The 15780-nt window shown below is 46.6% G+C and overlaps 1 protein-coding gene across 3 annotated transcripts in view; it reads right to left on the reverse strand.

The window, feature by feature from the left end:
* PPP1R16B (protein phosphatase 1 regulatory subunit 16B) overlaps window positions 1–15780 on the reverse strand; it is a 63985-nt gene that overhangs the window by 12743 nt on the left and 35462 nt on the right. For all 3 annotated transcript variants that reach the window (XM_051803020.1, XM_051803021.1, XM_051803022.1), the window contains one exon: window positions 891–961. In XM_051803020.1, the coding sequence (XP_051658980.1) occupies window positions 891–961 (71 nt within the window). The remainder of the gene's footprint in view (window positions 1–890; window positions 962–15780) is intronic.

Below are 15780 nucleotides of genomic sequence, written 5' to 3' on the forward strand. Positions count from 1 at the left end.
GTCAGCATGTCTCTGTGTGCAGGATAACATCTCTTTGGAGAGGTGCTGCTGGTAGTGGTGGGAACCTTTTGTTCTTGTTGGAGCTAGTTTGCATTTTTAAACAAACACCTCATCCAGCTTTGAAGAGAGCAGGCAGCTTGCAAAAGAATCCAAAATCCCAAGTCAGCAGAAGCATTTACAGCAGGCACTAATGGCGAAAAATCCCTGAGTGTCTGTTCCAGAAAAACCCCTGAGTGTCTGTTCCAGAAAAACCCCTGAGTGTCTGTTCCAGAAAAACCCCTGAGTGTCTGTTCCACCCTCGGAGCGTGTGACAACCACGCCACTGTTGTTCCCTGCAGCAGAGGCAGCAGCTGCCAGGCATGGCCAGTCCCACGGGCCTTGGGGAAGAATAGAAAAACCCTTATGGGATCAGCACAGAGGCTTCAAGGAAGGACACAGACTTACACATCACTATTGCAAATCTGTATTTTAGTGGTGAAGTCCATGGGCCTGCAGTGAGTAGCAGCAGGCTCTTCAAGTGCCCTGTGCATCATTTATTTAAACTACTTTCAAAACTTGCAGATTGACAAGGTCTCTAAACTTGAGTTAATCTGCTTTAAGAGTTTACAGCTCACTTCTACAAAGATTAAAGGGTGGGAGAAATATTGTTCACGTCTGAAGTCCAGCCCCGATTCCCAAGCTCAAAGTCTGGGATACAGAAAGAGAAGGGTTTGATCTCAGTTTGCTCCCCAAGAAACTGGATTACCAGCACAACATAGTGAAGTTTCACTGTTTTAACTGAGCAAAAAAATGAAATACAGAAGGTCTCTCTGTGTAACCGGGACAGAGGACAGCAGGAAGGCCCAATGGTGTGGAGCAGCAGGGAGCTGTGACCTCCTCCCACACCTCACCTGATGCAGCGCAGTTAATCCATCCTCATTGCACAGGTCAGGGCTGATGTTGCTCTTCAGCAAGTAACATACTGTAAGGGAAGGACAGAGAGGAGTCAGAGCAGTAATCCTAACACACCTCTTGCTCTCAGCCAACCCACCAGGGTGTTCCAATGTGGGCAGAGTTCCAGGAGACGCAAGCTCAACACTGGCCTGTCACCACAGTGCCAGTGAGACAAGAGCCTTTTTGGATTTATCCAGCAGAGAGCACCAGCATACAATTTTCCCCCAACTTCCTTCCATAGGAGACTGAATACATCTATAATTTTCATACAGTAGTGCTGGAACAATCTCCATTTTTACCTTGTGCTTTGCAATGTCCGAGTGCAACCTCTGCACTCTGCAGCCCAGGAGAGCTCAAAGGCAAGTGGGGATTTTGGGGTCCTGAGTTACGGCTGCAGGAGAGATTCCTCTCACTGTGAGAGGGATTAGGTCTTGCCTCAAGAAGTTATCTATCCATGCTGACAAACCAAGTACATTCAGGGCCTCGTCACATCTAAATACACCACGGTTGCTTTGGACACTTCACTTGAGCTGTTGGGTGTTTGGAGAAAGCTTCCCAGAGGCTTTATTTTTCAATTGCTGCTTTGGAGGGAAAGGATAAGATTTATTCCATTAAAATGCAAATTTCTGAAACACATGAAAAGTTGTTAGCCCTTAGGTGAAAAATAAAGTTTGCTCTGAGGTATAGATCTTGCACAGGGCAATAGCAACAAATCTGGCAGAGGATATAAATTAATTGCAATGCCAGAAACTCTTCAAATTCAACACTGCTGACAGATCTTGATCCCTACCCATCTTTTGTTGTTTACTTGCTCATTCCCTGCTTTTTCTCCAGAGAATTCACTATCTAATGCTTTTCCTACCTCAAATGTCACTGACAGCACAAGCACAAGCCAGAGGTTCATAATCATGTCCCTGGGGCCAGAGTAGCAACAGGTATTCATGTCATATCTTATTTGATGGCAGGGATGTAAGCACTGAGTGAAACCAGAGCCGCAAAATAACGAACACTGACAGAGCTAAAAGGGCAATAACCATCCCCAGAGCTGGCAATCGAAACCACTGCAAGCCTGATCACTCCAAAGCATCCTGCAGCCTCTCATCCCTGTCCCACTGTCAGAGGGAGCTCTTTTCCCAGCACATCCACAGGAAACTCAATTGCAGGGCTGTCCCTGGGGACAGAGCACTTCTGGCATCCAAAACACAACATGAAAAACACACCCACGATGACATCGGTGTTGATTTATGAAGCTTCGTTTAAAAGATCTGGAAAACGCACTCAGAAGAAAGGCAAAATGAAACCAAAGTGAAATTTTGATTGGAAGCCACTGATCTGACATTGTCAAAAAGGAAGGCAAGACTGGAAAGTGAAATAAAACACTTGAAATCACAGAGTTGTTTCACCCAACTCAAAATGAATGCTCAGATTTACGTTTGCTGAAAATAATTTCAGGGATTGACATCTGCTTGATGGAACTGATGCAAAAAAAGCAGAATACAGCAAAGACAAAAGTCATCCACTGCCGTGGTGAGTCCAAAGCCTCTGGGTTTTTTACAGCAGGAAGCCCACGCCTACACTCGCCTCACACCCCCAATGCTTGCACGCTTAACAGCAATAAGAGGGCTGAACTCCAGTCAATATATCCAACTCAATGACTCTGCCTCTGCTGTTTCTGGTCAGCCTTGAGCTCTTGCTCTTCTAATCCAAGCTGAGTGATAGGCGAGTCATTCACCAGTGGATCTGGTTGTCTCTTATTTACCTCGGATGCTCTGCCATTAGGGTTTTAATTCAATCTCAGCCAGTTAAGTGCCATTGTGTACTAATGACATGCAGTTTCATAATCATGTTTTGCCTGATTATAGAGATTGGGACAAGTAGATGCTGGCAGATTAACCTTACAAGTGCTGTCTCTCCATGGGAAAAAGCAGTAGCTTGTTACAGAGTATGGAGTTTTGTGTTGAAGGCACTGTGATCATGGCTTGACAGAGCTTGTAAGAGGCCCTGAAGGGTTAAGACTCAGAGAAGTATTTATCTTACCCTAAAGCAGCCTTGAATTCTTCACTAACCTCTGCAGCAGCACTCATGTTCCCACACAGGTCCACCATATTTCCCAGTATCTCCCAACACACTGAAGACTGACAATCACAAGACCAAGGAAGAGCACAGAAAAGTCAGAGAATGAAGCTAGGTATGAATGTAGTAACAATGAGTGCAGAAAAATATGGCATGAAGAAAAGATCAGACTCCTTTGCAATCAGTCCTAAGCTGAAGTTTGCATCTCAGTGTTCAGCAGGGGAGCACAGGGCTGGGCAGCAACAAGTCCTGGCTCTTTTCTCTAAAGTCAGAGTAAGGTTGCCTTCAGTATTCCTCATGCTCCAGACAACAAATCCCAACAGCTAGGCAGAACTCCAAGAACTGTGATTTCCTATTACATATGCCCCCTTTTACCCAGTGTCCCATCAAGCTCATAGCACAATACAGCCCCCACTCCTACCCACCACCCCAGCAGCAGGGCAAGGGGTGGCAAAGAGCAGCTTCATCACCCTCTGCTTCCTCTGGGCTGCAGAGGGACATGGAGGGAGGACACGGACACCTTCCCCACAGCCACTGCCCAGGAACAGGTCCCCCCAAGGGGCCACAAAGAACAAATCTTCCTTTCTGATAAACTTCAGAAGAAATGTGCATTTGTGGGGTTTCTAGTGCCTTAGGAATAGGGAGGGGGGGGCACAAATGTGACACTTTGCAGTGCTGGAAGCTGGACCCTCGTGTCCAGGCACTGCCACCGACCCGCTCGGCTGCTGAACACAACACAACACGAGGCACAGGGACCCGAGCGTGCAAAGTGCTTCTCCTCAAGCACTGCCGGTGCCACACACTTCAGTGCAAAGCCCAACACCTTCTCCCGCCCTCCAGGCACTACTGATGCTTTAGAGGTAGGAAGCAAATGCATCAGCTCCCAAGGACACGGATTAATCACTCAGCACCAGCTGATCACCTTCTGCCAGCTTCCACTCGTGGAAGGACAATCCTCCCATATGCCAATGTATAGCTTGGGAAAAGGTCCTCTGCCAGCCCCTCTGTGAGCCCAGGCCCCTCTGAGCCTGCCAGAACAGGCTTTTACAGGTCACATCATTGTGTTCAGCAGCAAGCAGCCTTCACTTTAACACCACGATTAACTCTTTAGAGTTTCACTGCTGAAAATGCTGAGCTCCAGCAACTCTGTCCTTGTTTTCACGTAGGTGGGGACAGGTGGGAGCGTGGATACACTTCATTACGTGTCAAGCACAAGTTGTGGGAAGCAGTTTCAAGTGCATAGCAAATGAAGGAACGAAAATTATTACAATAGAAGCTGAGTGAACAAATTGTTGTGAATAATTCATTGCAAATTATATTAACTGAACAATCACTCAAATGTATTTTCCATTATTCTGCTTGCTCTGCCTATAATTAAACCTCTCACATGCCAAGATGGTGTACATCCATCTTCAATTTATATTTTATCATTCACATCTGTGCTGTGTTAAATGAAAAAAAGCTCCCACAACAGCTGTGAAAATACAGCCTCGGTTTTAAGTCGCACTCCATCATAGGTCCTGGGGGAGACTCAGAAAGATTCTCCTCCCCAAACACAGCAAACCCACTTCTCAGGAGCTCCCTCTCCTCCTAAGCATGTCCAAGCCTCACTTATTCTCCTCAAAACCTGTAAAGCAGGGGAAAGGCAAAAACAGCACTGCAAATGCCCTAAGGAAAATTCAATGTGAATAGTCTCTCCCACCTGAAGAGATACTACAGCACTATCATTTTTCATCAGTGTTACTTCCCACTGAGTTTACACTGGAAGCAACTTTTCCAGAAAAGTTTCTAAACCAGGTGAAGACTTCTTTATGGAGAAAAAGAGCCTTTGTTAGTGCAATCCCCGCTAAGTCAATAAGCTACACCATAAAATACTGGATACTATTACACTCCCATCTGTACCCAGCACTTGCACACCTCAAGTATTAATAACTCATATGAGAAAAAGCCAACTGGAACTGATATGGATATCAGGGAGGGGAAAAAAAACCCCTCCAACAGATACCTTCCTGAAAGAAGGTCTTGATTTCCCTAAAAAATATATAGTGTCAAACTGTTCATACTGGCAAGCAGGTTCTGTGCTCCAAGTTTACATACACACACAGGTCACTAGTTTTTAAAAATCCAGGTTTATCACAATCCTTTGCATTCAACAATTTCTTTTTGAAATAATTTAAACTCTTCTAGTTTACCTTCTGGTGAACTAGGCTCTTTAAGGCTACCTTTAAAAGCTATTATTCCACTGAGGTCTCTAGGGCAGTAGAATAATTCCTGTATGTTCATACCTGATTTCACTGAATAAAATGAAGTTTCACTTGGGTTAAGACACAGACTTTTACACATTGCTATAAGTCACTTTCATACAAATGTAGCTTTGGTCAAAGACCCAGTCTAGCAGAAGAAACTCCTCCCAGCATTACTTGTGAGATACCAGTGGTGTTTGTGCCACACAGGAGAATTGGCAAAAGTCTGGAAAAACTGATCCCATCCTGTCAGGCACGTCAGGATGGGCTCAGCTGCTCAGCTACTTCCAAGCTGCATGTTTACTGCTGTGGTTTTGCAGGGATATTTATTGCACAGGAGAAACAATGCCAGGAAAACAGCACTGAAGCTGTAAGCACCCTGCCAGCAAAGCATCCAGCTTCCTAGCACGGCATACAATGATATTCACATTTTACAGCATATCTAAACCCTGAGCAATAACAGGATAAACTTACTCAGCCTTATCCTCCACTCCCTGCAACGTACAACTGATAGCCCATTGATAAAGACTGCACCTTCCTAAAGCTTTTCGAAAGAAAAAAATCCCCACAGAAAACACAATGCCACACTCAGGCAGCTTCAAACACGTAGCACACCTAAAAATAAATATGGCCCAGTTTGCCTGCTGAGCCAGCGACTGAGACAGCCCATCATGACTGATCACCGAGCTGTCTCAGGAAGGTTCAAATCCTGTTAAACACTTCCCACCTAGTTTATAGCTGGACACACATGTTGCTTCTAATATATCCACAAAATTGGGGAGGTTTGGAAAGAGGCAAACAGAGCCACATCTGCTCTGTGCCATCCTCACACGGGCAGGGACGCTGCGTGCAGCTACACTGAACCCAAGTGCTGCTTCTCGAAGGAAAATCTATTTCTGATTTCGATGCTTCTTGCTTAAGAGGGCACAGCCCTCCTCATCCCAAGGAGCCTGTTCCACACAGCAGGCTCCTCCTGCAGAGCTGGGGGCCTGGTTTGTGCACAAGTTTTAGTCTGATAGCAAGTGAGAGTTGTCAACAAGTCAAACATATCTCATGGAGAGGGTACAATTCTTTCTCCCCACCCCGTGTCTATGTCATTCCATTTCTGCTCTCTGCTTTGACCCTTATCCATCACTGTAGCACCAGAGCACCAAGAGGAATGCCAGAGGGACAGCCTCCTACAGCTGTGTCTTGGATAGACGGGCACAGCCTGGCCCCCAAACCCTTCTGCATCCCATACTTTTCTTGTTCTGCATCTACAGGACTTCAAGCTCTGATAATTCATTTAGTGCTAGTGATGCTAAAGCATCTTTCTTTAATGGCTGCCATCCACCTGGAATTACTTGGATAAGTGTGCAAGTTACCCATCTGCAGCCAGCAGCAGAGCTCAAAGGGTGCAGCAGAAATAAAGCCAAATTAATTTCAATAGGGAAAATAAAAATTAGAGGATGCTGCCATCTAACAAACCTTTCTAAGGATATAGTGTCATGTTCAAAAGTATCCTCATCCTCTCCTCCTGTCAGACTAACAGTGAAATTGGTCTACGCTGGAGATATTGAACACATAAAGCAAAACTACAGTCAGAGATTACTTCCTTGGTTTCCCATTTCTCATCTGTTATTGGAAGAATAAATAAATCATTTTGGCATGGTTTTTAAACAGATGATGGGCATTGAAAGGGATGAGTGTTTTATATAAACATGGGGCTCAGCTGCCTTCAGCAGGACTGCTGTGGGCATGGGGCCAGGAAAGCAGATTCCCCAATATCCCTGCGACAGCGACACCTGGGCTGCCAAAGAGTCTCTTCTCTCTTTAGGAGGCATTCTTGAGTAGGTATTTGAATGGTGCTGATTTAAAGAGTATTAAAAAGAAACCCTAAAAAGAAAAAATATTATATCAGACTTAGGGAGGCACGGACCAAGCAAACAGAGGCCAAGTTTCCTAAGGATGACTGAGAAGCTGTGGCAAGCAGCAGAGCAATCCTGGCTTTTAGGGTGTGATGGTGCACAGAGGGAATCATCCCACTGTGGTTGGAGCCACACGAGTCAGTGGTTCCAGTGGACTGTGCAGGGAACACCAACATAAAGTGAGGGATGAGGAACACATCTCATTTCTCTTCATGTTTCGGGCTTAGATGAATGGTGCCTACAGAGCCAATAACTCAACCAGGACCTCCTGTTCAACTGTTATGGCTAGGTTCAGCTTTCTTCCTACAAAAAACTCTTCTTGGAAGTCATGAGAACACATGCAAATCCATTCAGACAACACATCAAAGACTTTTATCTGAGCAGCACAGAGGATCCCACTTACATACCTGTTCAGAAATAACTTTTGATGTATTGGACTGAAATCTACCTACTGAGATATGCAGCAGGCAGCACCTGTTGATGTCTGTACTAAGCTTATTAGAAATTAAATCTTTTAGGGTACCCAAAAGGAAATGTACGAAAAAAATCAATTGGCTTTAACAGAAATGACAGCCTAAAAAGTGTTTAGATAAACAGGTGCAATGATGTCAGAAGAGAAATTTTTGCAGCTGCTTGAGTCCATAAAGAGCCTCCCCAGCTACATTAGCACAATAGCATAACAGGTGATCAGAGGAGCAGAACTGCAATGCCCCCCAAACTCTACACAGAGCCAGCCTGCCAGTATTTGCAAGAGGATACTCTAATATGCTCTGTGTAGCAGGAAATAGTTCATATTGCCATTTGAAAGCATTATTAGGTTCCAGAGTCAACAGCTTCTGCCTCAGCTCATATTTCAGGTATCCTGTGGCCTCAGCTAAGCAGCTGTATGGTGACCTGAACCGCATGAATGTTTTTAGGAGTCTCAATTATAAAACAGGAAACTTTCTATTTAGAGTAACGGAAGAGTGGTTTTGGTGGAGGGGAGGGGAAATACGTATCTGCTTTTCAAGCTGCCCTGAGTTAATTCCAAACAATTTCCCCCAGGGACAGCCGGCTGAGCACATCCCAGGAGCTCAGTGCCAAACCAGGCTCATTCCCCTCCTCTGCTCCTCATCCTGCCCCTCTTCAGAGACTCTTGTTCTCTGCTGTGCAATTCTAACCTTGCCCAGGTCTTTAGAAAGGCTCCATCTGCTCTGGCTGTTTCGCTGCCTTCTCCACTCTGATCCTGAGCAGCACTGTTTGGGTTTTTTCCCCCCTCTCACTTTGTCTCCCTTTAGCGTAGAATGAGTACATCAGGGATCACACCCTTAGGTCTGCTCCCGTGGATCGCTGGATTCATGGAATGGGGTGCCACATAGCCAAGGTCTGAATGCCTGCACAAGGCAGAAGCACAGTGTGTAGGGACAGGCTCCAAGTGCAGCCCCCTCAAACCCAGGTCTGTGTGACACGGCCACAGCAGCAGCTGCTGCCAGCCCAGATGTGTCTCACAGCATCACTGACACAGGAAACCACAGGGCAAACACCAGGACTTAACGAGTAATCTGCTAAAACATCACCCTCTACTCCACAGCACCGTTTCTTACTGGAAATGCTGCGTTGCTGTGCAGTGCTGCAAGGGAAATGTCTATAAAAGCAGAAAGTCACTCCCTTCCTTTTTTTTTGGTCAGATAAGGAGAAAATATGGTTTCATTTTAAAAAGTAAACACTACAGAAAAAACTTTCATACAAGTTAGGCAGCAACATGAACTTTACCAGAGAAGCACGGGCGATCCTTAGCAACCCTTCTGCTTTTGCAACCTGTAATTATTCAGCAGCAAATTTGACACAAAACAAGTGGGCACACAGTGATACAAGTTTGGTTGGTCTATAACCCCATTGTCGAATGCTGTGCATATAGACCATCCAAAGTTGAAAACTCTCTCAAACAACTTCTGCCCCAAGTTCCACGTGATTTCTGCTTCCCACTACCTCAAGCAGTTGATTATTCCCAGGCTGGGTGATGCAAGACAGCTTCGTGACTGCTCAGAAGGTGGCCCATGGGGAGGCAGCTCCAGAGCTTGACAGGTCATTTAGACTTCAGAAAGGAAAAAAAAAAAAAAAAGAGTCCAGTTTGCTGTCTTCCCCCACGCCTGCCTGCCCTACCCACAGAAAGTGGCAGTCTCACGTGAACTCAGGACAGCTTTTGCTGCCAGCTCTCCTCTGCTGAGCTTCCGGCACTTTGACGCAGTAAAGAAAGGAACAGCACTTTCCTTTTCAGTGAGTGTCTCTTCTGCTTCAAAAGTCATCTCCATCAGCTTAAATCTTTCACCTGCACAACAGAGCCTGAACTCAGCAAACACCTTCAGATCAGAGCTGGGCAGAGAGAGAAAACCCGCTCCCTCTCTGGCAGGGGAACAAGGATGCTCCCTCACAGGAGGGAAGGCCTGCAGTCCAAACCCACGGGCACATCTCACACCAGGGATATGAGCTCAAGAATCTCAACACTTAATAGACTTCTCTACCAGCCTTCTGGGGCAGTCTGGGAGTCTTTTACTTAACATAAAGAGGAAAAGAGCTGGAAGTCTCCTCCAGAAAGTGATTTGCCTTGTCTAACTCTCCACATTAGTATTGCAAGTTAAATGCCTCCCCCACCCTCTGCAGCAAGAGGCAGCTCAGAGGAGTTCTGGTTTTCCTTTCTGCACCAGTGGAGAACAGCTTCAGTTTGCCAAAGTATATCACAATTCCTAATAAAATGGCAGTTTGCAAAATAATTAACAGTCATTAAAATTCCCCATTAAGTTTTGCCACTAGCAAGAACAGGACCATTCTCCTCTCCACAGTGGTGAAAACTCTGCTTATTTCTGTACTAAACCCAGCGTCGTTAATGAACCATTGCATCCCATCCTGGTTGCTTATGAGAGCTCCCTCACCAGCAGATCCCTCTCACTGGGGAGTTTTTCATTACATATTTAACATTACAAGAGCCTAAGCATCATGGACCACCTTTGAGCTGTCAGAATGCAAGAACAGTGACATCCATCTTTTGGGCTTGACTGGCAGATTACCCTGTACTCACTGCATCCCTTACACCTCGGAGTAAAAGGAGAGAGCCTCCTTACTCTCTCCTACCCATGCTGCTGGCCATGGCTGCTTCTGTGCAATTGAGGAGAACAGACTGCATGATTAAATTAGCTAAAATAACCTGACTTTGAACATCAAGACAAGAGGAAAGCCAGGCTCCAGCTTTGCGTCATCTCCCATCCATCGCACAGTCTAATATTTTGACTTTAACATTTACAGAAACAACAAAATGCTTTAGTAGCTCAACCCACCTTAGCAAGTTCATTAAAGTAATTAATGCTGAAGTGGTTGCTTACACTGCTCTGCTGACAGCACTAATTACAGGTGGTAAAGGTGGATCCCAGTGACAGTGCAGGGGACGAGGAGTCAGCTGGAGGCTCCTGCACAGGAATGGGCAGATGTGCAGCCCTGACCACTTGGGCTGGACCCAGCACTCCCCTGCTCCTAAACTTAAAATTCAGTATCTCTAGCACTGAGTATAACCGAGCAACTGTGGCAGCTTCTGGGGCAAGAACATGCATTTTTCTGCTGATCGACATCCCACAGAAGAGGCTTGTAGCTTCCTAAATACCTTTTGAGAGCAAATTCTTCAAGAACATGAGCCAGGCTAGCTACCCAGGGTGACAGGGCCCTCACAGACCCTCACAAGGACAGGCACCCAAGTGCTTTTGTTCCTGGAGACACCACAGACCATTTTATCACCTGGGAAATTAGGTGGGAGGGCTGCATTCTCACTCACTAAGGCAGGGATATAACCTTCCTCACACAACCAGCCCCATCCTGAAAGCATGGGCAGAGACCCACATGTTCAGTGTGACTTGTGCCAAGTGCACTTGTACCCATTTTGGGAGGTCCAGGAGATTTGATCCTCATTGCTAGATCTGTGATCAAGTACAAGATCCCTCCTCAGTTCTTCTCAGTCCTGCCTTTGCCTGGAAAAAATTTTTAAAAATTATTTCTTTCCCTGCAGCTGTTTCTAACAGATGCTCCAAGGTGTTTCCCACATTTCACAGACTGAGGCAAATCCCACTCCAACCCTCCATTACCACCCAATTAGTGCTACAACAGAGAAATTGTCTTTCTTCCTGTAAATCTTGTCATAAAGAACAATTCCTGTGGAAAGGAGCCCACCCGACCAGGAGCATCCAACAGGGTCTGGATCTCACAGGAGCAGCTGCAACCAGTACAGTTGTATAATGGAAACCTGACCTACAAACCCTGAACCAAATTCTAGCTATTCCTCTTTGAAAAGTGAGCATGAGAAGGCTGCACGTGTCTTCTGCCCTGGCGGCTGCTGCCTCCTGCAACTGTGACCCCTGGCTTAGCTCCACATCCTGACAGGACTGTTACCTTTCCTCCAGCTGGCACACCTGGGAAGAAGGGGATCACTAGCAAAAAGTGAGCTGAAATGGGCCGTGGTTGCATAAATTGCACCATCTGTGCAACCTCTACTAGGGGATGGACACATTTCGGTGGCCAAGCTCTCCATACATCACCATCCACTTTTGGGTGAAGAACACACAAAGGAATAGCTGGTGCTGCCTCTTCCTCTGAACAGGGCACCAGGAGCAAGGGGCCCTTTCCCAACAAACACACATCCTTCACAGAACAAACAGGCATTGTATGTCCTCTGGGGACAGAACAGTTGTAGGGGCTAAAAGGAGTAAGGTGACAACCAGGCTTGGCATGAAGTACAGATAGTTTTTGGGACAGATTGCATTAACCTCTTTGCTGCTGAAGCCTTGCTCCCCAGTGGAAGCCCAGTTCCTCAGGAGAGCTGTTTCTCTACACAGACCCAATAAACCAGATTGGTTTGAGGTGTTTTGTGCCTGTGATGCACAACAGCATCAAACACGTTAAAAGGGAGAACATATGCACCGCAGATTTCTAGCAAATAAAGCACCCATAAAGCAGAGATGAATGCTCAGCACACTCAGGCAACGCTGTGCCACCGCAGGCAAACCACAGCAACCGTGAACTGCAGAGTCACCCTGGGAAGGGGACAAAACAAAAGGTAAAGTCATCTTCTCCCCCACCCAAGTACCAGTCAGGAGAGCCCCAGTCAAATGGGAATTCAGACAAACCTGGGCCCCAGAGCAGCTTGGCAAGATGAGCAAACCCTCCCTTGAGTTTCTGTTCTGCAGTGACATTCCAAGAGCATTAGAAGGAGGCTCTTCAGGGGATGGGGGAAGGAACAGGAGCTCTTATAAGAAGGTCCTTACATTGTCAGCAGTTCTTGAGATGCTTTGCAACCATCTGGCCCCTCCTTCTTCCACCCAGAGTATTTAAATCAAAGAGTTTCTTCAGAGAGCGGACTAGATTTGAATGACAAGGCTTTCCCCCTCTTGACTGGAAATCCCTTCCTTTCTGATATTCCCACTGGAAATAAGGAGTTTGCTGTTGATGAACCACATTCCCAGGACTAAACTAGCAGTGAAGGACAGGGGCCGGGCTATGCTGACCCACTGACAGATCCTACTTGGCCACATTCCTGGGACAGCTCCCACATGTCTATACCACACAGGGTACCATATCTCCCCTCACAGATAACACTCCCCTTTCACAAGAAAAACAGATGGATAAAAATTGCCCTGTTGGACTTATCCCAAGAGGAAAACAAAACCAGTCTGCTATGGGGAAGGGCTACCTGAGCTGTTTTGGAAGATGCCCCTTCACCTCCACCTGCCTCTCCCATCAGTCAGTTTGAGCGTGTTACAAACAACAGGAGCACAGTGAGAGATATTTTAGATAGCACACGCAACTGCAGAGGAGAATAACTCACTAAAAACCTGTTTTACTTAATGATTGTACCAGCAACTTTGCAAAACTGATTTCAGACGAAGCCGGTGCCTTGCTGCTGCTCCGAGTCCCGGGAAGTGCAGCACCACAGCCAAGTCACAGAACAAGGCAGGAACACTGAAATTTCCCCCAACTACCCTTATCTTATCTCACAGTAACTGGAGGCTCGTTTTGAAAACTAGGACCTATTGAGAGCAAACAACCAAGGCACAACATTCACTAAACCCTGCTGTGGCTGAGAATGCTGTAAATCACGTGCAGGGACAGGGTTTACATGCAGAAGTGACAAGGAACACACATCTGCAATGATTTTATGGCACACCAGCACAGAATACGGTTTTATGTTCCTAAAAACAGGTGATTAAAATTCCAGGGTGTCATGGATTTTAATCCTGAGCTAATTTTTTCCTCTCTTCTATGCTGTAACATACATCACCATTATCAAGAAAGAAGAACTCTCAAAAATCAGATGTCCTGAAGCTAAAAAGTTATGTTTTCTACAGCAAATCAGTTCAACAGAGGCTCAATAAAACATGATTGATAATTAGTGTTTTCTTTTTGACAGCTAGTAACAATTGTCTTCTCCTTAAGTCTAATGCATTTGCCAATCTAAAACTAATCTGTCCAAAAATGAAACAAAACATCTGCCAAAAAAATTCCCAGTGAAGACTGGTTAAGATTTACAAAGCTGTACAGCACTGTCACCTGCTACAGCATCAGACAACTCAACAGTAATTAGGGTAGAGCCGAGACAGCCTTGTGGAAAGACCAAATCAGGCAAAGGGAAAACGGATGGGAATAGCTAAATCAGTTTAGATTTCCTTAACAAAGGTAGATCAAAAGAAAACTAACCCGATTAGGAGGGAGAGAGACACTGATCCAGATTCATCAAGCAAAGCAAAACAGCTATAAAGTGATACTTATGCTTGTTTTCCTTACCAGGGCTACACAAAGCACCAGCATGTACCAGCAGATCTGGCCCAGCTTTGTGGGCTAAGGGTAGACACTTTTAAACAAGGACAGCTTCCTCCCTCAGTGTACTTTCCCAGTTAAGTCCAAAAAAAAAAAAAAATAGGCCATTAAAAAAGCCCCCTCAGAGTTAATTAGAGTAAGTGATGCTCCTTGTCTGTTGGCAGTGCCACTCTCCCTGCTTCAGGCTGCTCGCCCTGATTATCCATTGCCAGACCCAGGCTTTTGGCTCAGTCCATTCCAGACAGCACCAGATTTGGTGGTGCATGGCAGACAGGACACTGGCTGTGTCCATGCAGAGATCCCCAAACATCCCACGCTGAGGATGCAGTGCCATGATCCCAGACACGACCCAGCATTCGGGGTGTTGGTGCTTCCCTCGGGATGCTCGCAGAGCTGGGTACTGCAGGAACATGACTCATGCACACCCCAGGGGCACTGTGCCTGCCTTCCCTAGGAAAGCCCAGTATGGATCCTGGTCCCTGCACCAGCCAGGGCACCATCACCTCTTCCAGCAAACCTTTTCCTGCGTGAGATTAGCCCACTGCTCTGCACAGCTGCCACCACTGCTTACAAGGGGCATTAATTTTAGTTAAATGCAGCCACTTAGTGACTTGATGAGTGTCCATGCTCCTGCTCTGAAGGACACTCATTAGTCACTACCTAAGAACTCTCTGCCTGCCCAGCACAGCCACCAGCCTTCCCATTAACACCAGGGCCAGGTGCTGCAAGTGTCTTCACAGCAACACACAGCCAGACTGGCAGAGTAAAAAGCTCCACAGAGCCACTCACACTCCTGCTCTCCCCAAATCCCATGGGAACAACTCGCTCCCCAGGGGTAATGACACTGCAAAAAGCTCCCACCCACGAGCAGTCTCAGAGAAGGCCATCCTGGCTGTGTCCCCACACACTCCTGCCAGCCCCACTGCTTTCCAGACCTGTACCTGTCCCAGGGGATGCACAAACACAGGTACAATGTTTCCTTCCAATTACCACCCCCAGCCCGTGACTCTTCTGCTCAGGTTAAACATCCGTGCCCACAAGTCAGTATTTTACACAGTCACTCTGTACACCACAAATTGTGCCATATCTGATGAGGTTTTTGTTGTTCAGGAGGTTGTCCCAGAGTCAGGAACAGCTGCACCGCTGGTCCTGCTCCTGCAGCGTGTATATCCTGCTCTGACAGAGATCTCCAGCCTCCTCTTCACCCCCAGTAAACCCTCTCCAGTCAAAGCTCTATCACCCTGCTTGCCTTTCCTAACAGCCCTCAGAGCTGTAACCATGAATCAAACCGCTCCTGTGCAGAAGCAAGACCCTCCCACAGCACTGGGAGCAGGAAGAAGCACAGAGTGCTCCAAGGAAACATTCCCGGTTCTCCTGCTTTTCAGTCACCCCCTGTCCTCTGTGGGAAGGTGGCCTCCCACGCTGCAGGCTTCTACCCCAGCTGTGGAGAATTCAGACTTCCCAACAAGAGCAAAGAGATGTCCACAACAAATCAGGCCCTGCCCGATGTTCTCTCATATTTTAGTGAGAGATAACAAACATAGTCAAGGCTTTGCGTGAGTCTCACCAAACCTCCACGTTCATGCGTGGGTCAGATGCCATCTGACACCTCCCAAGGAGCTGATATTGCACTGGATGTTATTAGGATCTAACACAGAAGCTGCTTGGGGACAGGGCAAAACTGCAAGACCAACTCTGCCCCCAGTAAATGTCCTTGTCTTGCCCCCAGTCCCCAAGATGCCATGGTCTGTGGGTGACCAAGCTGTTACTTTCATCTCTGAGTGACACAGCAA

Source organism: Manacus candei, unplaced genomic scaffold (genome assembly GCF_025592945.1).
Source record: "Manacus candei isolate 608988 ecotype Guabito, Panama unplaced genomic scaffold, ASM2559294v1 h1tg000057l, whole genome shotgun sequence".
Lineage (NCBI taxonomy): Eukaryota > Metazoa > Chordata > Aves > Passeriformes > Pipridae > Manacus > Manacus candei.